This window comes from Sus scrofa, chromosome 4 (assembly GCF_054392235.1).
Source record: "Sus scrofa isolate SSC_HxYL_T2T_F1_AM1 chromosome 4, Sscrofa_HxYL_maternal_Yorkshire_Landrace_v2.0, whole genome shotgun sequence".
Taxonomy (NCBI): domain Eukaryota; kingdom Metazoa; phylum Chordata; class Mammalia; order Artiodactyla; family Suidae; genus Sus; species Sus scrofa.
In genome coordinates, this window is record NC_139386.1 from 36,225,337 (window position 1) to 36,251,216 (window position 25,880).

General features: G+C 40.9%; 3 protein-coding genes across 3 annotated transcripts in view; all 3 read left to right on the plus strand.

Annotated features, from left to right (window-relative positions):
- RNF19A (ring finger protein 19A, RBR E3 ubiquitin protein ligase) overlaps nt 1–25,880 on the plus strand; it is a 1,069,816-nt gene that overhangs the window by 547,252 nt on the left and 496,684 nt on the right. The gene's annotated exons all lie outside the window — the stretch shown is intronic.
- Nucleotides 4,956–6,423, plus strand: LOC146403763 (uncharacterized). The gene is made up of 3 exons (XM_085020960.1): nt 4,956–5,043; nt 5,222–5,563; nt 6,257–6,423. Exons 1-3 carry the CDS (start codon nt 4,956–4,958, stop codon nt 6,421–6,423), a joined length of 597 nt encoding a protein of 198 aa, XP_084877086.1.
- On the plus strand, nt 6,056–24,578 carry PABPC1 (poly(A) binding protein cytoplasmic 1). Its single transcript, XM_001927747.5, has 15 exons — nt 6,056–6,753; nt 9,862–10,055; nt 10,262–10,377; nt 13,257–13,396; nt 15,041–15,135; nt 15,721–15,858; nt 16,045–16,140; nt 20,293–20,565; nt 20,864–20,954; nt 21,464–21,574; nt 21,656–21,810; nt 22,301–22,385; nt 22,938–23,068; nt 23,636–23,729; nt 24,513–24,578. Exons 1-14 carry the CDS (start codon nt 6,561–6,563, stop codon nt 23,726–23,728), a joined length of 1,911 nt encoding a protein of 636 aa, XP_001927782.1. The 5' UTR covers nt 6,056–6,560; the 3' UTR covers nt 23,729; nt 24,513–24,578.

Sequence of the window (25,880 nt, forward strand, 5' to 3'; positions counted from 1 at the left end):
ATTTCAAAGTTCTCGTGTTGACTCCTCCCCACGTAATCCACACCCTAGAGAGATAATCGACTTTAATTGTTGTTATTGTTGTTCACCTAATATCGTCTCAACAGACAACTGTTGCAATTTTCTCTTTTCCCCATTAGTTTTGGACAGTAACAGTCTTATCTTTTGTATGTTTGTATATTGGATGTCTGTATAACACTTGTGCTTTCTGTATGAATTTGGTATCTGCCAAATTAATGTGTGGTTATATTTACAGAAATAGGAGCTGCTCAATAAATGGTAACATTATGTAATTTAGATTTACATATAGTATCTTTTTCAGATCTCACGATAACCCTATTAGGGCGATAGTAATACGCCTGTTACAGTAGTAGCCCTGTTATCATAACAAACACACTGGCTTAACATGGATGGCTATGCCATTAAAAGAGCATTTTGTAAGAAACCTAAGTAGTCTGAGATTTCTCTGGGTTTCTTATTCTCTTCCAAAAGAAAGCCATTAATTATCCTTCTCTCCCAAGATTCTTTCTCGATTTATGAGTAAGTTAATGACCCTAAGTGAGCCTCAAGATCTGTGTTTCAAGATCTGTCTTCCTGCTTGGCAGCCATTTTCTCAGAACCAACGTCATGTTACATCATCTGACACACAATGTCAGAACCAATTGCAAACTTGTTTATAAACCTCTTTGTTCTTTCGGCATAAGGAAAATATGTAATGCATAAGGGAGAAAACAAAAAATATGAATGGGACTCATTATAGGAATCCTTCTGATCACAAGCATGACACTTCACACAAAAAAATCTTTTTTTCCACAGTATGTGGAAATTCTGGGGTCAGGGATTGAACCTGTGCCACCACCACTGTGACCTGAGCTACTGCAGTGACAATGCCAAATCCTTAACCCACTGCACCACAAGGGAATTTACAAATTTACAAATTTACAAATTTCAGTAGGTGGGGAGTTCCTGTCGTGGCGCAGTGGTTAACGAATCCGACTAGGAACCATGAGGTTGCGGGTTCGGTCCCTGCCCTTGCTCAGTGGGTTAAGGATCTGGCGTTGCCGTGAGCTGTGGTGTAGGTTGCAGACGCGGCTCGGATCCCGCGTTGCTGTGGCTCTGGTGTAGGCCAGTGGCTACAGCTCCGATTCGACCCCTAGCCTGGGAACCACCATATGCCGCGGGAGCGGCCCGAGAAATGGCAAAAAGACAAAAAAAAAAAAAAAAAAAAAAAAAAATTTCAGTAGGTGTTATGCTCTTCACCAATCCGGCAAATCAGTGAAGCAAAGAGCTAATCTAAAGAACCTATTATATACTTTAGGTCTTGTCATGGACATTGTTTAATATTTTTCAATTTCAAGGAGCTACAGAAAAGTACAGCTCTTCAGCTGAGAGAGAGCTGCTATATTTCCTTATTAGTCAGTTCAAATACATTTCTCAGTATTACCTAAAGATCTCACAAGGCCAGTCAACTTTAATTTGTCATGCATTACATGAAATACTATAAATTATTCTGGATATTTTCCAAATATATTCAGGAGATAGCCTGAAAATTATTTAGAAATCTCTAGTGAGGGTCAAGTGAACAAGTTCTCTGGAGAAATTTACATTTCATTTGCTAAGATAAAAATGGGTTAATTGAATGATGTTGATGTCATTAGACATTCTTAGGCACCCACAGTGCAATGCTACACATATAAAGACATTATTCTGTGCCACAGCTTGCAACCTAAAATTAGATATACACAGGCAAGCCAGATAAACATAGACAGCACATTTTTTAAGACCAAAAAGAAATGATGGGAGAGAAAAATGAGAGTAGTGAATCAAAACGTCAAGGGGAATTGACAAATATTCCATCTTCTGTCTTTTACGTGTAGCCTTAATTACCTCTATCAGAAATGATCATACTGGAGTTCCCTTGTGGTGAAGTGGGTTAAGGATCCAGCATTGTCACTGCAGTGGCTTGGGTTGCTACTGTGGCACAGGTTTGATCCTCGGCTTGGGAACTTCCACATGTCTTGGGCATGGCCAAAACAAACAAACAACCCCCCCCCAAATAAAAACAAAAACAAAAAGATCAAGAGGGAGGCTGTCTGATAGCCTCTAAAGGATGACAGGACATTAATGGGATTGCCATGCTATAGTGTCCTCAACTTTGGAGGTCCAGAAAGTCCTTTTTTCCAGCATCCCTGTAAGTTTCTGATTGCCTGACTTCGGGTACTAAGTCTACCTCCTGGAGTTCCCGTTGTGGTTCAGTGGGTTATGAACCCAACTAGTACCCATGAGGATTCAGGTTCCCTCCCTGGCCTTGCTCAGTGGGTTAAGGAGCCAGCATTGCCATGAGCTATGGCATAGGTCGCAGATGCAGCTCAGATCCCGGGTTGCTGTGGCTGTGGTGTAGACCAGCAGCTTCAGCTCTGAATCAGCTCCTACCCTGGGAACTTCCATATCTAGCCGGTGCAGCCCTGAAAAAGCGTAATAATAATAATAATGAAATATCTAAAATAGTAAAACATCTAAAGTGGAAATGAGTGCTGAGCCTGTGTGTTAGGAAATACCCCCTCCAGTAGCCTGTGGAGGTCAGAGGTAGTACAGCACAGCAGACCACGTGGTCCAGATTTGAACACAGCCCTGACTGTTCAGGTTGAGATCTCCCTATTAACCTCCATCCTGTGTGGTCAGTCCCCAAACCTGGCTGGCCTTTTCCCTGAGGTTGGGTCAAAAAAGAAAAATCACCTCCAGTGTGTCAGGCTTCATGCTCTGTGCCAGGAATACAGATAAATAGGACCTAGGCTATCTTTTGGAGCTTAAACTTATCTTGGAGACAGCTCAAAACCAGACCATTTTAATATGATGTAATGAATGTAGTAGCAGAGGGCTGGTGTGGGTAAAGGCCAGAGGAAGGGTACCTAGCCCCATCTGGGGGTCCGTGAAGGGTGATAAGGAAACAGGGAATAGTCTGTGAGCCTGGAAGAACCAGGAGAGTTTCAGTCCAGAAGCCAAGAGCATGGAGAGAGAGTGTCAGCTCCTGCAGATGTCGAACGAGATGGACTTAAAGAAAGCCCACTGGATTTGACAAATACAAGGGGGAATTCCTAGTGACAGGCGACAGGCAGTTAGGGGGGAGGTGGAGGTATGAGAAGTCACAGTGTAGTGGTCATGAGGAATCAAGTGAAGGCGAGAAGTGGAAATTAAAATCTCAGCTGTGAAAAGAGAGTGAATTAGAGAGGAATACGTCCTTAAGGGAAAGTTTGTTTTGATTTTCTTTTTTTTATCAGAAAGAGAGATTTCTAATCTGAAAGAAAGGAGCTGGTTGGAGAGAAAGAGAGAGGAGGAGGATGGATCGAGGAAACAGGTTCTTGATTCCAGTTCCAGATCCCACTCCTGTTTCCTTCTGAGATGGACTCTTGACTCCCTGTCCTAATTCTACTTGTTTCCTCCGCTCAAGGATGGACTTTGCTTCTAGTCTCCCTGGTACTCAGCTGTCCCTCCCTAAAATATGACAATGATGCCCACTGAATGTCAAGAGCCACAGCTGCCTAGAAATCCTGATGACCAGCTGGAATACTTTTGTCTACCATCCAGAGCAACCTGTTCTGTCAAGAGGCCCTGGAGGCTTGACTATTAATTGGATTTAGCAATTGGAAGGTTGCTTGTTCAAAATGGATTATAACAAAGAGAAGTCTTTTGAGAGTTACTTAATCCAGGCTCTAGTGAAACCTGAGATTAAGCCCGTTCTAGTGACTGAAGTTCCCAAACCCACTGTGAAGAGTGCTTGCCAAACTCTTGTCCTCTGACAAAATTTCTAGACCCCAAGAAGACTTTTTTTTTTTAACCTTTGTTATTTACAATGTTTAGTGAGGTCCACCAGAAACTGCTCCCTCGTCTTTCTCTACCAGAGGAATATGTTGAAGCTCCTGGACAGATGATCTGAGGGGTTATGAATGGGTTTTGGTAATTTTTCACCCTTGGTGTAACCTAATTTGCAAGTTGTTGGGGGATGCTCTCCCTTCACCCTGCTTTTAATGAGTGCACCTCTTCTTTTATCCCTGTTTGGTGTTTCATATTGTCTCTGTTCAGTAATTTAAGGAAAATACTAAATAAAAGGAAATTATGTTTTCTTTGAAGTACAATAATGGCATTTCCATCATTCTTTTTAAGAAAACTAATTTAGTATCTAATAGAAAATTGTCAGAGCCAGATAAAACGCTAGGCTTGGCTGTTAATTGTACTGACTAATGCTGATATTTATATGATTACCAGAGAGCTCATTAGAAGCTTCTTGAAGACAAGTATTTGTGTCTTTCATCTGTTTTCCTTCCCTACAGATACACTTGCTAAGTATTCAATAAATATATGGACGGCTGTTAACCACAGAGTTCTAATAGATTGAATGGTGATTTATCATTAGCAGTAGATATGTCTTCTTAATGCATAGTCCTCAGTTTTGCTCTTTTGCATACTAAGGCACATAAAGCAACGTATTTTCCAAAATATTATACTCTTCCTACCAGTTGGGGACAGACTAGCACTTATGGGGGATTCTGCAAGTTTACATTTTAATTAAATGAGAATAAAGTACCCAGTCCACACCTGGCAATGTATCTGGCATGCACTGAAGAATGAATTGGACATTTAATTTGAGACCATTCCTTTAACAGTAAAATAAAATTATTACTCCTTGCTCCACCTCCCACACAATATTGCTGTAGGGAACAAATGATAGGATGTTTTTGCAAGTGCTTTAAAATCTGTAAAGAGCATTACTGTTTTAAAGTGGGATCTGTATGTTGACTTAACATCATTCCTATTAACTAGTATTTTTTATGGCTATCAACTCATTACGTTTAGCATTCCTATTAAAGCCCATAACTAACTACGAAATTGTTTTAAACATTTTTAATACTGCGTTTTGACTAGTACTAATTTTGCTTGGTTGCAGGTCTGTGCTGTCACGCATGACTGATGTTCACACTTTAAAGAAAAACATTAATTTTTCTCGAGTCCTTTTTTCTACCTCAAAGAAATTTCTGGCAGAAACGGCACGTATCAGTGATTCCAGTCTACCACCTAAGTGAATAGTGATCACGATGCCTTAAAAAGGCAAGTGGACAAAGCCCCCAAAATAGTTTCCCCAAATTAAAATCACTTCGACCAACGACAGCTCCTTCGGGCAGAACGAGGAGAGTCTAGGGCTCGGAAGCGAGAGGATCTGGAGTCTGAGGGCCCCTCCCCTCTCTCCTCCTCTACTGGAAGCACCGCGGGGCCGCCACTGGGGCCCAGGGACCGGACGGTTGGAGGTCCCCGAGCTGGCAGCCAGGACCCGCGGCCAGTTGGGGTCAGCGAGCGCTGCGGCCGTTGGGGACTTCAGCTCCCAGCAAGCACCGCTTCTGCGGTCGAGGCGCGCGGCGGCACTGCCCGCTGGGACTCGTAGTGCGGTCCGGTAGGAGAACGGAGGAGCCAGCCCTGGCTCCTTTCCCCCACGTTTGGGAAACCGGGCCTGGAAGGGATCACGCCCATCCACTCGTGCCCGGCATCCCTTGGGGGCGTGGGCGAATGGAACAGGGTTGGCTGCGGCGGGAAGAGGCCCGGGTGGCCGTGCACGTGGGGGGTAGTTAGCGCCCGGGAACCCGGAAGCCCCGCGTGCCGCCCACAGCCGCGGTGACGGGTTAACGCTTCTCCCGGGTGGAGGTGGGGCGGGGTGTGTAGGAGGAGGGGCCGTCCCACCCACCTCCTCCAAGTGCAGCCCGCGAGCCGGCCCTCCCCTCCCCCACAGGCGCTACGCAGCACAGGCTCCGCCTCCCCCGGCCGCGGCGCGTGCGCAGAAGCCCCGCCCCTCCGCCCCAGCCCCACCCCCACGCCCGCAGCAGCCACCGCCGCCACCTCTCCCTTCCTCTCGGCTCTTTCCTCCTCCTTTTTTTCTTTTCCCTCCTCCTCCTTGCCCCCTTTTCTCCTCCTCCTCCGGCGCTGACGTTCGCGTAGGGCCCTAGCGTCAGACGCGCGGGGGCGGGGCGAGTGCGGCGGGGGGTATAAGTAGAGGGTGCAGGAGGCGGTGCTTCCCCTTCTCCCCGGCGGTTAGTGCTGAGAGTGCGGAGTGTGTGCTCCGGGCTCGGAACACACATTTATTATTAAAAAAATCCAAAAAAAATCTAAAAAAATCTTTTAAAAAACCCAAAAAAAATTTACAAAAAATCCGCGTCTCCCCCGCCGGAGACTTTTATTTTTTTTTCTTCCTCTTTTATAAAATAACCCGGTGAAGCAGCCGAGACCGACCCGCCCGCCCGCGGCCCCGCAGCAGCTCCAAGAAGGAACCAAGAGACCGAGGCCTTCCCGCTGCCCGGACCCGACACCGCCACCCTCTCTCCCCTGCCGGCAGCCAGCAGCCAGCGGCAAGCGGATCGACTCCGTTCTGCGGCCGTTGAGTAGTTTTCGATTCCGGTTGATTTTTGTCCCTCTGCGCTTGCCCCCGCTCCCCTCCCCCCGGCTCCGGCCCCCGGCCCCAGCACTCGCTCTCCTCTCACGGAAAGGTCGCGGCCTGTGGCCCTGCGGGCAGCCGTGCCAAGATGAACCCCAGCGCCCCCAGCTACCCCATGGCCTCGCTCTACGTGGGGGACCTACACCCCGACGTGACCGAGGCGATGCTCTACGAGAAGTTCAGCCCGGCCGGGCCCATCCTCTCCATCCGGGTCTGCAGGGACATGATCACCCGCCGCTCCTTGGGCTACGCGTATGTGAACTTCCAGCAGCCGGCGGACGGTGAGATGCGGGCCGGGCGGGCGAGCGGCCATGAGGCTCAGGCGGTGGTGGTGGCGGCGGCGGCGGGCGGGCTAGGCCGGCGGGCCCGGGGGGAGGGAGCGGGAGGGCATGTCACCCCCCCACACACAGGGCCAGTGGGGCGAGGTTCGGGCGCCGGGACCCCGGTTCCCCGTGTCCTCCGGGACCCGTGCCGCCAGTAGCCTCACGCCCCTCGCGTGCCTGGCACTTCCTCCTCTGCGACCATTTTCTCGGCCTCAGCGGCTCAAAGTTTAGGGTGATGACGCGCCGGGAGAGTGGGTGAGATTGGACTCTTCCAAGGCACTCCCGCCAGTAGCTGCGGGATTCTGGGGCGTCGAGCGTCGAGCCCCCTTCTCCGGCAATAGGTGGAGGCGCTCCTTCCACCCCAGGTTCTTGCCGGCGCCCCAGGACCGGGAGGAAGTGCCTTTCGGTGCTCGAAAAATACCACGTGTTGAACCCTGTAACCTCACAGGCCCGAGGCCTGTTCCTGCTACTGGCCCAGTCGCCTGGGGGAGCCACAGGGACTTAGAATAAAGTTAATTTGGGGATCTTGTGCTGGTCGTCAGGTTTCTGATTCCCGTTCTTAATAACTTGTCAGTGACTGATGGCTCTAGAAGTGTAAATTACCAGTGAGCCCAGCGTTGGGGGTTTTCCCCGAGATCAGGCACTTCTCACTGTAACGTTAACAGGATGGGAGGAGGGGATATGGAAAATGACCCCTTTGAAGGCCATCGTTTTCTCAGGCAATTTAATTTAGGTCGTCTTAATTTTTTTTAATGAAACTATTTTCGCAGTACTAGTAACTTGTTCAGAATATTTTTTCCCCTCTCAAGTAGTTTCTCTGGTTTGGAGGGGTTTAACTTTTAAATGTCATCTGTTTTGACTGTAAAATGTTACTTGTGAGTGTGGTGTGGACTGGACCATAATATGCTTATGTGGCATTCAAGTAGGGGTGTCTTTATTTTTAAAAGTGGTCCAGAGTATCCCTACATGGGGAATGATTGCTCACAATGTTAACAGATACAGAGTTAGCTTGAAATTTATGAGGGAAAATGCAGGCAACCTTGTATTTTTAATTTGAAGTTAAACAGTTCAAAAAAATCCAGATTTTGGCAAACAGATAAACTATGTAGCCTGATGAGTTGCCAGGATTTTTCTTTATATTTGGATTAGTTGACTTACAAAAGTCATTTTCACTTGAGTTTATGACCCTATTTTGCCTCCTTTTTTCCCAGGGTACTTGAATACATGTCAAGTATTACAAAATACAAGGAATTTATTTTTGTAGGAAAGATCTAAAGGGTAGAATTTGAATTTCTAATAACAGACCTAGAGTTATTTAGTGGTCCACTTTTCACTAGGTAAAGTTGATACTGAGATTTTTGGGGAGGCAGACTGTTGAGTGACACTGAGCCAAAAGTTGTAAAACTGCACTGCAGGTTTCCTGCCCTTTTGCTCTGTAAGCAGTAGCTCCACATGTCACTCCTTAGCAGTTCTTCTCAACTCTGGGAGAGATTTGTCACTGAATGGAAGATAAAGTAAGATCAGGGAAGATAATTTGGGGGCAGATAAACTAAAGAGTCAATGGAGAAAATCTGTACGAATTCTAGAGACCATAAAATGGAAACCTTTGAAAGTGGTTGTTCTTTCTAAACTTACATGTAAATCCCAAAAAAACAATTTTTAAAAATTTGTTGGAATTTGAAAAGTCAAACTTGGAGGTTACCATGGTTACAGTACACTGCATATTATCTATCTATACCAGTAGACTAGTACTAAAACTGCTCAACAGAAGGTAGCATTTTTTTCCATCTAATGTTTATTTCATTTGTATGTGTACAAGTGATCCTCTTTAATATTTTCAGTGGTTTTTAACCCCCCACCCCCTAATTACTGCTACATTGATGGACTTTTAGAATAGCTTCTGAAAGTGACCAGTTTCCAATTTAACCGGAAGAGGTGACTCATTCAAAAGAAGCTCAAGCAAAGTCAGCTAAAAAAGTAGGGGAGCTGAGTAGGTGTGGTCAATTGATAATGAACTGACAGCTGGTTGTCACTATCTTCTAGAAACTGAAACTTTCATTTATAGAAAGAAGTAGCCAGAAATTTTGTCTTCTTAACTTTTCAGTTACATTGGCATGGAATTTGTGAAAATTTGTGTTTCAGGACTTCAGACAGACTGTGTTCCCCCTGTTTAGGGACTAGTCTTTTTAGAGTCTACATAAACTTGAAGTATTTCTTTAATGGTACAGGTGCACATTATTTGAGCCTTTATAGACTCTGAAATTGTAGGGTAGATATTGACATTTTTCTAGTACTATCCAGAAATAATTGATTAACCATTAGTTATTAAATAAATGATCTAAGATAAAATTGGTTTTATATGTAATTAAAGCATTAATAGTGAATTCTGAATACTGTAGACCTGGAATTTCAAAAATTTTGTATTTCTACAACTGGGTGTGCAGCATTAGTTTTTGAAGGCCTGATTCAGATATTGCCCTGACTGGGTAAAGCCTTTTTTTTTTTTTTTTCCACATGGCCACAGGAAGTTGTGCTGTGAATCACTGAAATTCCCCAATAAGTCAGAAAAATCTTTTTTTAAGAAAATGGATTAATTTTTGTATAATGTTGACAGTGATGAGCATTGAAAGTCAGTTTTGGCAAGTAATAGGGAAGATGTTAAAGTGCTTGAAAATCCCCACACACTGCTGTGCCTGTGGGTAATCTGTCGTTGCTTGGTGGCTTTTATGTTGCTCATTAAATAAACATACTGTCTGTTAAGGAGAATCTCAATATTATGTTGACTAGGAACGAAAAGGTGCTCTTAAATTTCATGGCAATTAAAGGAAGAGATTGTTTCAGAAATATCTGTTAACATAATAAATGTAGGGTTTCTGGATTTGTCTTCTCTTTTTGTGTTAAAAAATTCAAATCCAGACTGGTATGAAGTTACGGTCCAGCCATCTTGAAGTTTAAAGAAGTAGAAGACCATGTGCCCAGCCATACCCTCCACAGTAGTTTATATAATCTTCCGTGGGCTGTAAAAGTTTTGAAATAATATTTACTTTGAAAATGTTCTTCTTGCAGCGGAGCGTGCTTTGGACACCATGAATTTTGATGTTATAAAGGGCAAGCCAGTACGCATCATGTGGTCTCAGCGTGATCCATCACTTCGCAAAAGTGGAGTGGGCAACATATTCATTAAAAATTTGGACAAATCCATTGATAATAAAGCACTGTATGATACATTTTCAGCTTTTGGTAACATCCTTTCATGTAAGGTTAGTAAAAATGTGACAGGTAAGCATACAGACAGTGTTTTAGCTACTTCATAGTTTATCCCTTAAAACAGCAACCATGCTCTCTGTGAATGGGTATCTCTATTTCCCAAATACCCAGGTTGGGTGGCTTACAAGTTATCTGTGAATACTGGAAAAATGCTAAATCAATAGCAAGTAATGAAAAATTGGTATACATTTTTCCCTAGGTGGTTTGTGATGAAAATGGTTCCAAGGGTTATGGATTTGTGCATTTTGAGACACAAGAAGCAGCTGAAAGAGCTATTGAAAAAATGAATGGGATGCTTCTAAATGATCGAAAAGTGTAAGTATAAATATTTAGTTAATCATACTTCAGATCTGTTTTTAATAGAGATATATGAGTAATATATTGGTGCTCCTAAAGAGATAGAACTAGAGTAAAAGCGAATAAACCACATCTTGGTGTTGTTTTTTCTCCACATTCAATATAACATACAAATAACAGTAAATTGATGCAGTTGTTTAGCATTCAGACCCAAGAGAAAGACAGGAGAAGATGGGTATGCTGGAATATAAAGCTTTTTCAAAATAAAGTCCATAGTTGAAAAACTAGAAATCTAGGCAGAAATTTAATCATAATTCCCAAGGTAGTAATTAGCCCATTTTCCATTCAAAGCTGAGGCTAAAATAATTTGCCTGTATTTAGCTGGGATGATAGATAAGCTAGGATAAAAACCTAGTGGTCTGAACTCAGAGCCATACTCCCATAATTTATTGATGGAGTTTTAAAAATTGTTTTAACACCTTTTGGTTCCATTCCTCAGATAAAGATAAATTGGAATTCAGCCAGAAGTCTTCATGATTAATCTTTTCTGAAATAAACTTGTTCTTAAAAAATCCAAACTTTAAAATAATGACATTGGTAAAACCTCTGTGGGACTATTTTTGCTATAGATTGTAAAAATTGAGATTTTTGTGAAGCCAAAGAAATTACAAATCTCATGTTTTATCGTCAGTGCAAGTGGATTTTGCTTAATTATCTGAGCAGATTCATCTCTAAGGTTATTCATCTCTAAGTATCTGAGTTTATGTTGCTGTGTAAACTCATCACTCTAAAGTTGTGACTCTCATAAATCACTGCATCAGGTGGTATGACCTCAAAGTGATGAATGCTTATTGCAAAGGCTAATTTCGTAAAAATAAACATTTTTAAATGAAAGAAGTAGTCAGCATTATTAGCATTCGCAAATGAGATTATCTTTTGCCTGTCAGCATTGCTTGGGGGCAGAACGGGGATGGCTCCCACTGGTGGAGGTCTAGCTGTGGCTGCTGGCCTACACCACAGCCCACAGCAATGCCAGATTGGAGCTGTGACCTACACCATAGCTTATGGCAATGCCGATCCTTAACCCACTGAGCAAGGCCAGAAATTGAACATGCGTTCTTATGGATACTAGTCAGATGGTTTCCGCTGAGCCACAGCAGGAACTCTCTATTGCTCTTTTGAGTATAAAATGATAAAACCCTTTTGGAAAGAAGTTTGTAGGTGTAAACTTAAGATCATATATATGCCCTTTGAACTGCTATGATTTCTGCCACTCTACCCTAAGGACAAATAATAGAAAGTATCATAAAGTCAGGTCATTATTTACAAAAGTAGAAAGTTGTGCTGTCCACAGTGGGATATTACGTTCCCCTTGAGAACATTATAAAACTAATATCATGGAGAAGCACCATCATATGGAAGGGCATGGGTGGGGATTAAGGAAATAAACTTAGGTATCTCCTATGGAAAGAAGTTGTGCTGGAGGAATGCTCTTAAACACAGAGAACAAAAAGATATACTAAAAGTCAGTCATAATTTAGGTGGGATTATGGGAGCTGGGTTTTTGGTTTTTTGTGGGTTTTTTTTTTTTTTTTTTTTTTTGCTTTTTAGGGCTGAAACTGAGGCATGTGGAAGTTCCCAGGCTAAGGGTCGAATCAAAGCTACAGCTGCTGGCCTACACCACAGCCACAGCCAGGCAGGATCTGATCCGAATCTGTGACCTACACCACAGCTTACGGCAGTGCCGGATCCTTAACCCACTGAGGGAGGCCAGGGCTCAGACCCTCATATCCTCATGGATCTTAGTTGCATTTGAACCACTGGACCTTGAAGGGAACTCCTGGGAGCTGGTTTTTTATCTTGATGTATATGATAATGCTCTTCAATAACACTTGTGCTGCTTTTGTTTTTGGGGAAACCTAATTTTTTTTTTTTTTTTTTTTTTTTTTTTGTCTTTTTGCTATTTCTTTGGGCCGCTCCCTTGGCACATGGAGGTTCCCAGGCTAGGGGTTGAATCAGAGCTGTAGCCTCCGGCCTACGCCAGAGCCACAGCAACGCGGGATCCGAGCCGCGTCTGCAACCTACACCACAGCTCACGGCAACGCCGGATCATTAACCCACTGAGCAAGGGCGGGGACCGAACCTGCAACCTCATGGTTCCTAGTTGGGTTTGTTAACCACTGCGCCGCGACGGGAACTCCGGAAACCTAAATATTTAAAACGTTGATAATGCTGCAGAGAAGTTTGCTACAATCTGTTTTATGTTAAGAGTAAAGAATTGGGTAGTTTAGGAGCTCCCATTGTGGCTCAGCAGTAACGAACCCAACTAGTATCCATGAGGATGTGGGTTTGATCCCTATCCTTGCTCAGTGGGTTAATAATAAGGACCTGGTGTTGCCATGTATGAGCTGTAGTATAGGTTGCAGGCATGGCCTGGATCTGGCATTGCAGTGGCACAGGCCGGCCGCTACAGCTCCAGTTCAACCCCCAGCCTGGGAACTTCCATGTGCAGCTCTAAAAAGACCAAAAAAAAAAAAAAAAGGTTGGGTAGTTTAAATTTCTATTGAAATATTTCAAACAAAGTGCAAGAGCCATGGTGAAGCAGTAAAGAATGTTTTGCAGGTGTATTCCCACTCATTTGTATTGATGGATGTAATCTTAACTCAGGGTTAGCTAGAAGGAAGGGAAAGGAGCGTGCATGAAGAGAAAAGTTTTTTTTTTGTGATTTAAGAGGCTTATTCTTAAATTTGTTGCTTTCATTTCTTCCCTTCAGGCTGTATTTCTGTTTTATAGTATATTCTTTATTAGGGATTCTGAAATTATCAGAATTAACCATCAGGCTTCATTAACCCAAATTTCATAAAATAGAATCTAATTTTATAGTTCTGACATATTAGATTCGTTGGACGATTTAAGTCTCGTAAAGAACGAGAAGCCGAACTTGGAGCTAGGGCAAAAGAGTTCACCAATGTTTACATCAAGAATTTTGGAGAAGACATGGATGATGAGCGCCTTAAGGATCTCTTTGGCAAGTTTGGTAATGTGTCTGAATTAAATTTTTATACTTAGTTCTAAGTAGTTGCTCAGTATTAGTTTTCAGTAGTACTTTATACTTGGGTACTTGAAAATATTCAGTTAAAAAAAATTCATAGTTATTTAGATTAAGCTTCTGATAGTCCATTATAAGATGAAGTAGCATGTAAATAAAATTGTTGAGTTTAAATGTTAATAGCGTATTGGCACAGTGAGGTGTGACTGTAATTGAAATAAGTTTTAAAAGGTTTTCCTATGTTAAATTGTACTGGGTTTATGCGCTTACAGATCCCATCTCATCAAAGGTATTGCATGTGAGACAGTCCACTTAGGTTGGAAGGTAGTCGCTTAACTAGGGGACAGGTAAGATGGCCAGTTTTAGGATATTTGGTCAGTCTCAGCATCACGTTTGAGCAGTTTGAAAGAATGACTTTCAAAGACAAAGACCCGGATTTTCTGGGGATGTCTCCTGGGATGGCCTTCTGAATCTGTGGAATCTTGGACTATTCTTTTCTTGCCTTTAACATTAACTTTCTTAAACTTTGTAATGAAGTATACCCAGCCTCCCTTGAGATAGTTGTGCAGCCGATCTTCTCAGAAGATGAACTTTAAATTGTAAGATGATTTGCTTACTTCTTTACCCTTTGCTTTTCCTTTTGTTGGACTTAAATAGGGGTCCTTTTTTTTTTTTTTTTTTTTGCATTTCAAGTCATAAAGAATTAGGAAATCTAATACTTTAATCTTGCCAGGTGGCTTGCCACATTGAACCCTCCATTTTGAGCAAAAATTTGTCAGTTTGTACAAAGGTAAATTGTGTAAGATGAGGAAAATAGTTGCATCTTACTCTGAATTTTCTTTATTGACTGGTTTTTGTATATTTCATCTGTCTGTTTCTTTTATAATTAGAAGCTATTTCTAAAGTTGGAGATTGTTAACCACTTCACAAATGAATAAATGAAATGCTATGTTAGTTGACCATCAATATGTAAATTTGTTGAATATTTTCTTGGCTTTTTGCATAGCCAAGATTGGAAGTAGAGCCTTAGGACAGAGGCCTATTCAAAAGAAACAACCTGTCTGTGTCCATACATCTTAAAAGTTTTTTGATCAGATGTCATTTTTAACCATTTTCCCCACCTACCTGAGATAGTGACCCACCTCAGTTAAGTCTTTTTCATGGGGGGCCAGGGAACATGTATCTTCATAAACATGCCACCTTTTCTAGGCGATTCTGCTCTCTCCCTAAAGGTCAAACTCTGTTCTTTCTACTTCCTATTGAAAATCAAGTGGGCCAAGGCTTAAGAAATTCTTGATTAATCAAATTGTTTAAAATAATGCATCTGTTTTATACTAATGTTAAGACTAAAACATCATCTTTTACAGTTGTCTAAAACATACCTGCTTAAGTGGAAGGAGGAATGTTTCAGGGAGTAGAGTATTTACTTAGTTTCTTAATAGAAATAAAACATCTTTGAAGGAAATGTTTATGCCTGTAGTGGGAGGGAGTGGTTAGAGGAGGAATAAATGTTTGGAATTCTTTTTAATCCCCATTTTTGTATTTTTTATGGCTTTGTGTATTGAAACTTGAAATGTATAAGCTAAACGTTCTATAGAATATCTTTGAATCATTAAAAAAAATTTTTTTTAGGACCTGCCTTAAGTGTGAAAGTAATGACTGACGAGAGTGGAAAATCCAAAGGTTTTGGATTTGTAAGCTTTGAAAGGCATGAAGATGCACAGAAAGTAAGAATTTAAATATACTAATCAAACACATTGAGGATTTTCTGTATTTTTATATTCAGACACAGGGGATATAAAGTCGAGTTGCTCTTGCATTGAAATATACATGGATGCCAGTGGCTATTCTACATGTTTGAATTGCTTGCATTATATATATATAAGCTTAAAGAGTATAAATTGAGAGCTTATATTGTCCTATAACCTCAAAGTTGAGGAGTTCCTATTGTGCCTCAGTGGGTTAAGAACCCTACTAGTATCCATGAGGACTTGGCTTCACTCCCTGGCCTCACTCAATGGGTTAAGAGATCTGGTATTGCCGTGAGCTGTGGTGTAGGTGGCAGATGAAGCTCAGATCTGGCATTGCTGTGGCTGTGGTTTAGCCCATCAGCTGCAGCTCCGATTCAACCCCTAACCTGGGAATTTGCATATGCCAAAGGTACTGTCCTAAAACATGGCCCTGGGGTGTGGGGGGGAACTCAGATTTTAAGTTTTGTGATGGGTTCATGTTAAGCTTTTATATTCATAACAAATTTTTTAAATTAAATGGATTTATATATGCAAGCGATTAATTTTTGTGATTTCTCCAAGGCCGTAGATGAAATGAATGGAAAGGAGCTCAATGGAAAACAAATTTACGTCGGTCGAGCCCAGAAAAAAGTGGAACGGCAGACGGAACTTAAGCGCAAATTTGAACAGATGAAGCAAGATAGGATCACCAGATACCAGGTTCACTTCTAAGCTAAACAAGCAGAAATAAGACAGGGATAAGGAAACCTATTTTATGTTCATTTATTTCAGTTACTGTCAGGTAACTGGAGGGTTTGAGAAGGGAGGAGGAGAAGAAACATGGGATAAGAAAGGGACTAAGATAATGGTAAGCAGGCTTAAGAATCACTGTGGTTTGTTTTTTAGGGTGTTAACCTTTATGTGAAAAATCTTGATGATGGTATTGATGATGAACGTCTCCGGAAAGAGTTTTCTCCATTTGGTACAATCACTAGTGCAAAGGTAAAGCATATGATGCACTTATAAGATTTGGGAAGAAATTGTGCACATGGATATATGTATATAAATTTCTTCAAAGAGTTTTTCTTTAAATGAATGGTCAAACATTCTTTTTCTCTTCTCTAAATCATTTTTCAGACAATTATATCTTTACTTCAAAAGCATAAATTCAGATTTGAAGTGGATGTTGTAGCCAGTGGTTTATTTTTGCAGGTAATGAGGAGGGCCGTGCCTGTGGCTTATGGAGGTTCCCAGGCTAGGGGTCCAATCAGAGCTGTAGCCACTGGCCTACACCACAGCAGCTCGGAGTCAGAGCCGCGTCTGCAACCTACACCACAGCTCACGGCAATGCCAGATCACGGCAGCCCACCGAGTGAGGCCAGGGATCAAACCCATATCCTCATGGATGTTAGTCAGGTTCATTAACCGCTGAGCCACAACAGCAACTCCAAGGAAGGCTGCATTTGATGACTGTAGGTAGTGAGTAATCATTACGTGGTATGCACCCTTCTGTACTCATTACACTAGTTTTTTACTGATTAAAGAAGGTAATTTATTAAGGAACTGTAGTTGTTAGTGGCAGGCTAATTTATATTCACAAACAGTTCATTCTGAGGAGTCAAACTTAAAGCCCCCTAACGGTAAAGGTAGAGATCATACTTGCTTTTACCTGAAATCAGAAACTATGAAAGAACAGCAGTAAGATTTTAGTTTAAATTCTAGAATTTTAATACAGGAACCTCTGCTCTGGGTGGTTATTTGTTTTTGTTTTGTTTTCTGGTGTCCATGGTCCAAGAATCCTTCTGTATGTAAAGTTTTATGCACATGTATTTTGGGGTGTTGGGAAGAGTATTTAAAACTTTAACTAGATTCTCAAAAGAGTATAGAAAACATTAAAAGTCAACTTTAAAAGATTAAAACTTTATTCTGCAAACTCCATTCTCCATTGATAGTGAGAATGTTATGGGCACAGTAGGTGAATACAAAAATGCAAGTCCCTTTTAAAAAGTCTTTGTGGATCGTATCACTATTGGCAAGGAGGTGAAAAGTTCATTAAGAATTTATTGAGAGGAGGGAGTCATTACGTTAACTCGATAATGCTTGCTGAGAGAAACATTTATCAAGGCAGAAGTGTAAAAAGTAAAATACGACTCTGGTATTCCTTTTCAGTCTCCAAAAGCAGTTTGCTTGGCCTTCCCAGATAATTTTCCATGCTTGTACATTTTCGTATACATATAAACAGCTTTCAGAAAATTGGATTGTATTATAAGAATTCTGTAAAAATTTGCCATTTTACTTAATAGTAGATCTAAGTCCATATTTCAGGCTTTTTTTTTTTTGGCCAAGGGATGAATATTCATTGTATAGATGGACCATAATTTATTTTACTGTACCTGTGTTAAGTTTTACATGTTAACACTGTTAGACCCACCACTCTAATAAACGTAGATCTTTGCACACATCCCAGTATTTTTTTTCATTGAAGTATAATTGATTACACTGTTGATTTAGCTTCTTCTATATAGCAGTGACTTAGTTATACATATATATTCATTTTTATTATACATTTTTATATTCTTTTCCATTATGCTTTATCATAGGATATTGAATATAGTTTCCCCAGTGTTACACAGTAGATCTTTGTTTATCCATTCTGTGGTTTGTATTTGCTAACCCCAAACTCCCATTCAGTCTCTCTCTCACTCCCACCCTCTCCCTTGGCAACCATGAGTTTGTGAGTCTGTTTCATAGATAAGTTCATTTGTGATTCCACATGTGAGTGATACATGATAGTGTCTTTCTGATTTACTTCATGTAATAGGATTATCTCTAAGCCCATCTGTGTTGCTGCAAATGGCATTTCTTTCTTTTTTATGGCTGAGTAATATTCCATTGTATATATGTACTACATTTTCACCTGTTCCTTTGTCATTGAACATTTAAGTTGTTTCCATGTCTTGGCTATTGTAAATAGTGCTGCAGTGAACAATGAGATGCATGTATCTTTTAGAATTATTACAAATGTCCAGATATATGCCCAGTAGTGGGATTGCTGGATCATATCACATGCCAGTTTTCTGAAGTTCTAGAATTAAAATTGGTAGTGGGTATGTGTAATTAAAATTAATACAACTGAATTGTCCAAAAAGGCTGAAGAAATTAATAGTGGTCTTGTCAATTTAGTAGGAAGTGGTTTTTGTTCTTTGGGTTTTTTTGGCCCGGTGGGGGGGTTGTCTTTTCAGAGCCACACCACGTCATGTGGAGTTTCTCAGATTAGGGGTTGAATCAGAGCTGTAGCCGCCAGTCTACATCAGAGCCACGGCAGTGCAGGATCCTTAACCCACTGAGTGAGGCCACGTATCGAATCTGCGTCCCGTGGATACTAGTCAGTTCGTTTCTGCTGAGCGATGATGGAAATGCCCAGGGATGGGTATATTTTAAAATAAATTAGGGAGTTCCCCTCATGGGGAAGTGGTTAATGAATCCAACTAGGAACCATGAGGTTGCGGGTTCGATCCCTGGCCTTGCTCAGTGGGTTGAGGATCTGGTGTTGCTGTGAGCTGTGGTATAGGTTGCAGACACGGCTCGGATCCCGCGTTGCTGTGGCTCTGGCATAGGCTGGTGGCTACGGCTCCAATTAGACCCCTAGCCTGGGAATCTCCATCATATGCCACAGGAGCGGCCCTAGAAAAGGCAAAAAGACAAAAAAAAAAAAAAAAAAAAAAACCAAAAAAGCAAATTAGTACTCAAAAAGGTTTAGCAGAGTTCCCACCATAATGTAGGCTCTCAATAAATGTTAATATTGTCCTATCATCAATTTTCCCCTAGCCTAGGAACTTCCATATGCAGCAGATGCAGCCTTGAAAAAAAAAAAAAGGCAAGATAGCCTTTTTAGCCTCCTTCACCCCTTTTCACCTGCTGCCTACCTCTCTGGCAACCATCAATCTGTTTTCTGTATCCATAAGCCCAGTTTTTTGTTTTGATTCCACATTTACGTAAGATCATGGGATTCCCTTTTATTCCTGTTTTGTTAGTTCCTGTGCCACCAGCATACTGATTAATGCAGCTGTACAGCATGCTTACGTACATTGCAGGGCTAGTGAGAAGTTCTGTGCATCTCGTTGCTTGTTTAAAAGATCTTTGCAGTCATTGAAGCTTCCTAATAAGTACTGTTTATATCCCAATGTTTAAGGTCCTTACAATTTTGAATGTGAAATTTTTATTTTGTCTTTTCTAGGGCCGCATCCAAGGCATATGGAGGTTCCCAGGCTAGGGGTCTAATCAGAGCTGTAGCCACCAGCCTACCCCAGAGCACAGCAACGCCAGATCCAAACCGATTCTGCGACCTACACCACAGCTCACGGCAACGCCAGATCCTTAACCCACTGAGCAAGGCCAGGGATCGAACCTGCAACCTCATGGTTTCTAGTCAGATTTGTTAACCACTGAGCCACGACAGGAACTCTTGAAATTTTTATTTTAAAATGTGGATATTAAAAGGTTCAGGAGTTGACATTGTGACTCAGCAGATTATGAACTCAACTAGTATCCAAGAGGATGTAGGTTTGACCCCTGTCCTCCCTCAGTGGGTTAAGGATCTGGCATTGCCATGAGCTGCGGTGTAGTTTGAAGATGGACTTCAGCTCTGGCATTTCTGTGGCTGTGGCGTGGCTGGGAACTTCCATGTGCTGCAGGTTCAGCCCTAAAAATGCCAAAAAAAAAAAAAAAAAATTGTTCTCCTACCCCTCCCAGGAGTGATAAAAAATCTTGTCGTCTTGAATTGCTAGAATAGTCAAAATTTTAATTGTGCATGTTTCTAGTGGTGCTAAAATTTTGTAGGCCTTGAATATATTTAGGAATTTAGCCTTAATAGTGAAAATCTGATTGAATATCTAAAACTTTAACAAAGTTACTGTTATCCCTCCACTCCTTTACTTACTCTTTTGCTGGTTAGGATAGTGCATGCGTGTAGTTTACCCTTCATGTTTGGGTATTAAGGGAAAAACTATGAAGAAAACGATGAAAGCCTTGACAGAATTTAGTTAAATGTGAGTCAAGGGCTATATCTAGTTGACTAAATAGTAATTGCTCTCCTTTTTGTGCCTCATCCTACCATTGCATTAATCCTGTGGTTTTTATTTTTTCTTTTAATAGGTTATGATGGAGGGTGGTCGCAGCAAAGGTTTCGGTTTTGTTTGTTTCTCCTCCCCAGAAGAAGCCACTAAAGCAGTTACAGAAATGAATGGTAGAATTGTGGCCACCAAGCCATTGTATGTAGCTTTAGCTCAGCGCAAAGAAGAGCGCCAGGCCCACCTCACTAACCAGTATATGCAGAGAATGGCAAGTGTAAGAGCTGTGCCCAACCCTGTAATCAACCCCTACCAGCCAGCACCTCCTTCAGGTTACTTCATGGCAGCTATCCCACAGGTAGGTTTTAGAAGAGACCATCTACATGAGGTTTTCTTGATTGGTCCTTTTAGTGTTTCGTGTCCCCCTAAAAAATAAAGTCGGGATGAAAACATTAAGAGATGTGGGAGTTCCCTGGTGGGCTAAGCATGTTGTCACTGCTAGGGAGTAGGTTCAGTCTCCACCCGGGAGCTTCTACAATGTGAGTTGTGACTGGATTTAAAAAATGCTTAGTGTGAGCACCTGCTAAATATTTTGACAACCTGTAACTAGTTATTTGCTTTTTTCTTTAGCTTGATAACATTCTTGCTTTTTACAGACTCAGAACCGTGCTGCATACTATCCTCCTAGCCAAATTGCTCAACTAAGACCAAGTCCTCGCTGGACTGCTCAGGGTGCCAGACCTCATCGTAAGCTTTTTTCCTTTTAACTTAAGGTTGCAGGCTATTTGGACTATAAATACACATGGGGCAGGTTAGCTTTTAAACCCAACAGTATAAGACAGTAATTGCTATGCTGATTTGAAATTTTTTTTTTTTTCTTTTCCTTTATGACAAGTTTGGGAATGGACCCAGCCGAATTTCATATTTAGTTAGGCAGTAGTTTTAAAAGAACCTTGTTCTATGTATGAGGACCAGGCTGTTACCTCGCCTTGTCCTGTGGACCAGTGCTCTGTTGCAGGTACACTTGGGAACTAGGTCCATGTATCATGTTCAGATATTAATAAGTACATGCCCTTGCATGAATAAAAGATTTATTTACTGATACTTTTTGATCTGATAAGTTCAGGGAAATGGCAGATAGTCAATGACCACATTTATATTGAGTCATGTTTATCGTGTGCAAACTTAAGCTGCAAAAAAGCAGCTTGAACGCTAAGTTTTCCCCAGTTAATGTGGGTTCATGTTTTTAAATACAGCATTCCAAAACATGCCCGGTGCTATCCGCCCAGCTGCTCCTAGACCACCATTTAGTACTATGAGACCAGCTTCTTCACAGGTTCCACGAGTCATGTCCACACAGCGTGTTGGTGAGTCTTAACCCTTCTTGTAAAAGTTGGTCTCCAATTTGAAATAACAAGATAAATAGCAAAATGTTTTTATTTGTTCAGCTAACACATCAACACAGACAATGGGTCCACGTCCTGCAGCTGCTGCTGCTGCAGCTACTCCTGCTGTTCGCACCGTTCCACAGTATAAATATGCTGCGGGAGTTCGCAATCCTCAACAACATCTTAATGCCCAGCCACAAGTTACCATGCAACAGGTGTGGATTTAATTTCTTTATAAAGATGACATCCTTGATGGTAGTCAGCGACATTGAAGACAACTGTATGTTCCATCAAAGTTTAAGCTATCTAGAACATTTTGAGGTCCAATTGATAGTATATAAAAAATGTCTCATGCATTATACTCTAGGAACTAGACAAGCACTCAGCAGTCTATCCTGAAGTACTAATGTGAGTTGACAGTGTAGTATAGTTTTAAGAAAGGGTGAGATAGTTGGGAGACATTTTACTCCATACATCAACACACATATACTGTCTTTGATGATGCCAGAGGAAGAAAAGTCAGTATGTACCATGTGCTTATAATAGCGCTTAGGTGTTAATACCTACCTTAGGCTGTTTTTCTGACTCACTCAGCTTTTCCCATTTGTGTTTAGATTACAGATTACAGTTTTTATCCAGTGATAACTATGTACTTGCCCTTACTTCTGTACTTTAAACTTAGGAATCTTCCCATTTTCTTTCTAGCCTGCTGTTCATGTACAAGGTCAGGAGCCTTTGACTGCTTCCATGTTGGCATCTGCCCCTCCTCAAGAGCAGAAGCAAATGTTGGGTAAGTACTTTAGTCCCACCTTGTCAGTTACAGAGAGACTAGAAAATAGGAAGGCATTTAGACCTCCTTTGCAACTAAGAAACAGCTAGGGATCTGAGTTGGCATGAATGATTACAGTGGCACAGTTTGTCTGCCTAACTAATTAAAAGACTAGAAAGCTATTAAAATGTTGCCTTTGATGGACAGGGTAATGGTGTACTATTGCCATGGACCTCGTCAGATTTTTGGAAGAAGGATTTTAAACCAAATGAGTAAACCATCTTGATTTTCCCTGAACGCAGATTTAACACTTTAACAGTAGCATAGCTTCATTTCTTTTTTTTTTTTTTTTTTTTGGCAAACTGATAACTGCCAAGAATTAATTGCCTTGTGATGGATCTTAATTTTGTTTTATAACAGTCTTCTCATGAAAAATATTAAAATGTTGGATTATGGGTTAGCATTTATTTGCTATATACAAAAGGTTCTCAAACTCCAGTTTTAATATGGTAGATGCCTTAAAATTTTTTTTTTTTTTTGATTGAAGGAGTTTTTGAATGTTCTTGTTCCTAGGTGAACGGCTCTTTCCTCTAATTCAAGCCATGCACCCTACTCTTGCTGGTAAAATCACTGGCATGTTGTTGGAGATTGATAATTCAGAACTTCTTCATATGCTTGAGTCTCCAGAGTCTCTCCGTTCTAAAGTAATTTAAATTTATCATTTATCTAGCAGCTTCTTATATCACATATTCCAGGATGTTTTGTAGGAACATTTACGAGTACTTTATACAAGCCACGCACAGTTCTAAGAGCTTTGTAAATACTTATTGTAAATCCTAATAATAAGCTATGATGCTGTTACCTCGTTTTATAGATGGGGAAACTGAAGCGCATAGAGAGCTTGAATAATTTGCTCAGCGCTTATTACAAAGCAGCTAGTGAATGTTAGAGCTTGGTTTCGTATAGTCGCTGTAACTCCAACATCTGTGCTGTTCTCTTAACTGTGCTTCTTTATTGGAGAAAGGGCTGTTTGCTGCTGTTTCTCAACTTTGGGGGATTTTCGGTGGGGAAGAGAGTAAGAAGTATAAGAGGTTTGTAATTCTACAACAGTGGTGGACTGGACCCCAAAAGATTTGGACATAGTTGGAATGTTTTTTGATAACAGTTCTTCCCACTTTCATCTGAGGAAAGGAGTTTGCGTTTGTTGGACATTTGTGTGTTGTCAATTTGAAATTCTCTTCTATTCAGAACAAATGTTTTCCATTTTTCAGGTTGATGAAGCTGTAGCTGTACTACAAGCTCACCAAGCTAAAGAGGCTGCCCAGAAAGCAGTTAACAGTGCCACTGGTGTTCCAACTGTTTAAAGTGAGCCTGTTTTTTTAAAATCTATTTTAACAGTTTGAACATATTTTGAAACATAGCAAAACCTCTTTTTATCATTATTCTAAATGTATGGCTAATTTTTCAAAGAGAAATAGAAATACAGAGGGATTAAAGGAAATTTTACCTGTATGGTAATTTGTGTTAAGGGCTCTAACAGGATTGGCACTTTGTAGAACTATTCTGAAGGACTTTCATAGCGTATACATTTTCTTGGATCGCAGCAACAACAGCTGCCTTTTGGCCTCTACTGTTGTCCTTCATTACCCCCCAAGAAATGGCATGAGCTAGCAGCTATGTAGCCGGAGCCAGGGAAAAGAGAAGCTCATCTGTAAAATAGGAAATACTTGGGGCTTTGTAAGCTGTGTTATATGCTGCAGTTAACTCTGCTCCACTGTCAGTGTGAGGGCAGCCACAGACTCATTCATGTGAGTCAGTGGTGTGCCCGTCTTCCCAGTAGAGCTTGACACAGTCAGTCTGCAGACTGGATTTGGCCAAGGGCTTTTTAATTCACTACTGACAAGTGCCAGTATCTTTTTTTTTTTTTTAATTGCTGCTGTTACATGTCAAATATTTTTAAAAACAAACTAGTGAGCAAAGGGAAGCTGTGCAACATACTAATTTGATATATTTATTATAATGTGATTGCCTTTGTAGCTATAATTATTAGCACCTCACTTTTGTAATGATCCTTTAAGTACGTTGGAATCATTAAGTTCTGTCTCAACTAATTTGATAATTATTCTCTCTTTCCCCCACATTTTATAGATTGATCAGGGACCACGAAAAGAAACTCGTGCTTCACCGAAGAAAAATAACCTAAACATCGAAAAACTTAATATTATGAAAAAAAAAACATTGCAAAATATAAAATAAATAAAAAAAAGGAAAGGAAACTTTGAACCTTATGTACCGAGCAATGGCCAGGTCTAGCAGACAATGCTAGTCCTAGATTACTTATTGATTTAAAAACAACAAAAAAACCACAAAAAAATAGTAAAATATAAAAACAAATTAATGTTTTATAGACCCTGGGAAAAGAATTTTCAGCAAAGTACAAAAATTTAAAGCATTCCTTTCTTTAATTTTGTAATTCTTTACTGTGGAATAGCTCAGAATGTCACTTCTGTTTGAAACAATAGAATTGATAACTGAGCAAGGAAACGTAATTTGGATTATAAAATTCTTGCTTTAATAAAAATTCCTTAAACAGTGCACAGTGATGTTATGCTGTTTTATTTCTCTTTATAATTATAATAGGTGATAAACTAGAATTGGTGTTAAAAAGATGTTATTTTTTAAAGGTGTCTTGGTTTTTTGGAAAAGAGGGGTAAGATGTTTCCTCTAGTTCATTTTACAAATGAATTTGTTAACCTAGGAATATATTAAGACCATATTATATCAAGTGTACAAAAGTTAGGATTAGAGGGTTTTTGGTTGTTTTGTTTTTGGGTTTTCTTTGGTTGTTTTTTTTTTTTGCCACCCTGCAGCATATTAAGTTCCTGGGCCAGAGATCAGAGCTACAGTTGCAACCTGTATCGAAGCTGTGCCAATGCCAGATCCTTGGCTTATTGTGATGGGCTGGGGAGCCAACCTGCGTCGCAGCACTCCAGACACATCATGTGCCACAGCCAGAACTCGAACTGTATTTTAAAGAGACCTTAATTTGATTGTTGATTGTGACTTAACTCAGTGTAATACCTTATCCAAAGTATTTGTGATAAATGAAGATGTAGGGCTTCCACATCTGGAGAATGGATTTAGACCAGGACTAGGGCCCAGGACATCTGTATAAAACAGTTTCCCAGGCAATTTGAATGCACTTTTGAGAAAGGTCTAGTTTTGATCTCTATTCCATTTTCTTGATACTACTCCTGGAGTTAGCTTTCTAAATTGCACATCTGACTATCTTACCACCAGGCTAGAATTACCACTAGCTCTCTAGCCTTTGGGAACAAATAAATCCAAATAAAACCTTGGCTCTGATGTTAGCCCTCCCTGCATGATGAAGCCTTACAATGCTTCTTTACCTAGAATGCTTTCCACTTTGGCTTTTTTTGAAACTCAGGCTATACACAAACCCCACCTCCTATCCCATGGCTTAAGTCAGTGTACCTAGCAGACGTAATAAATGTT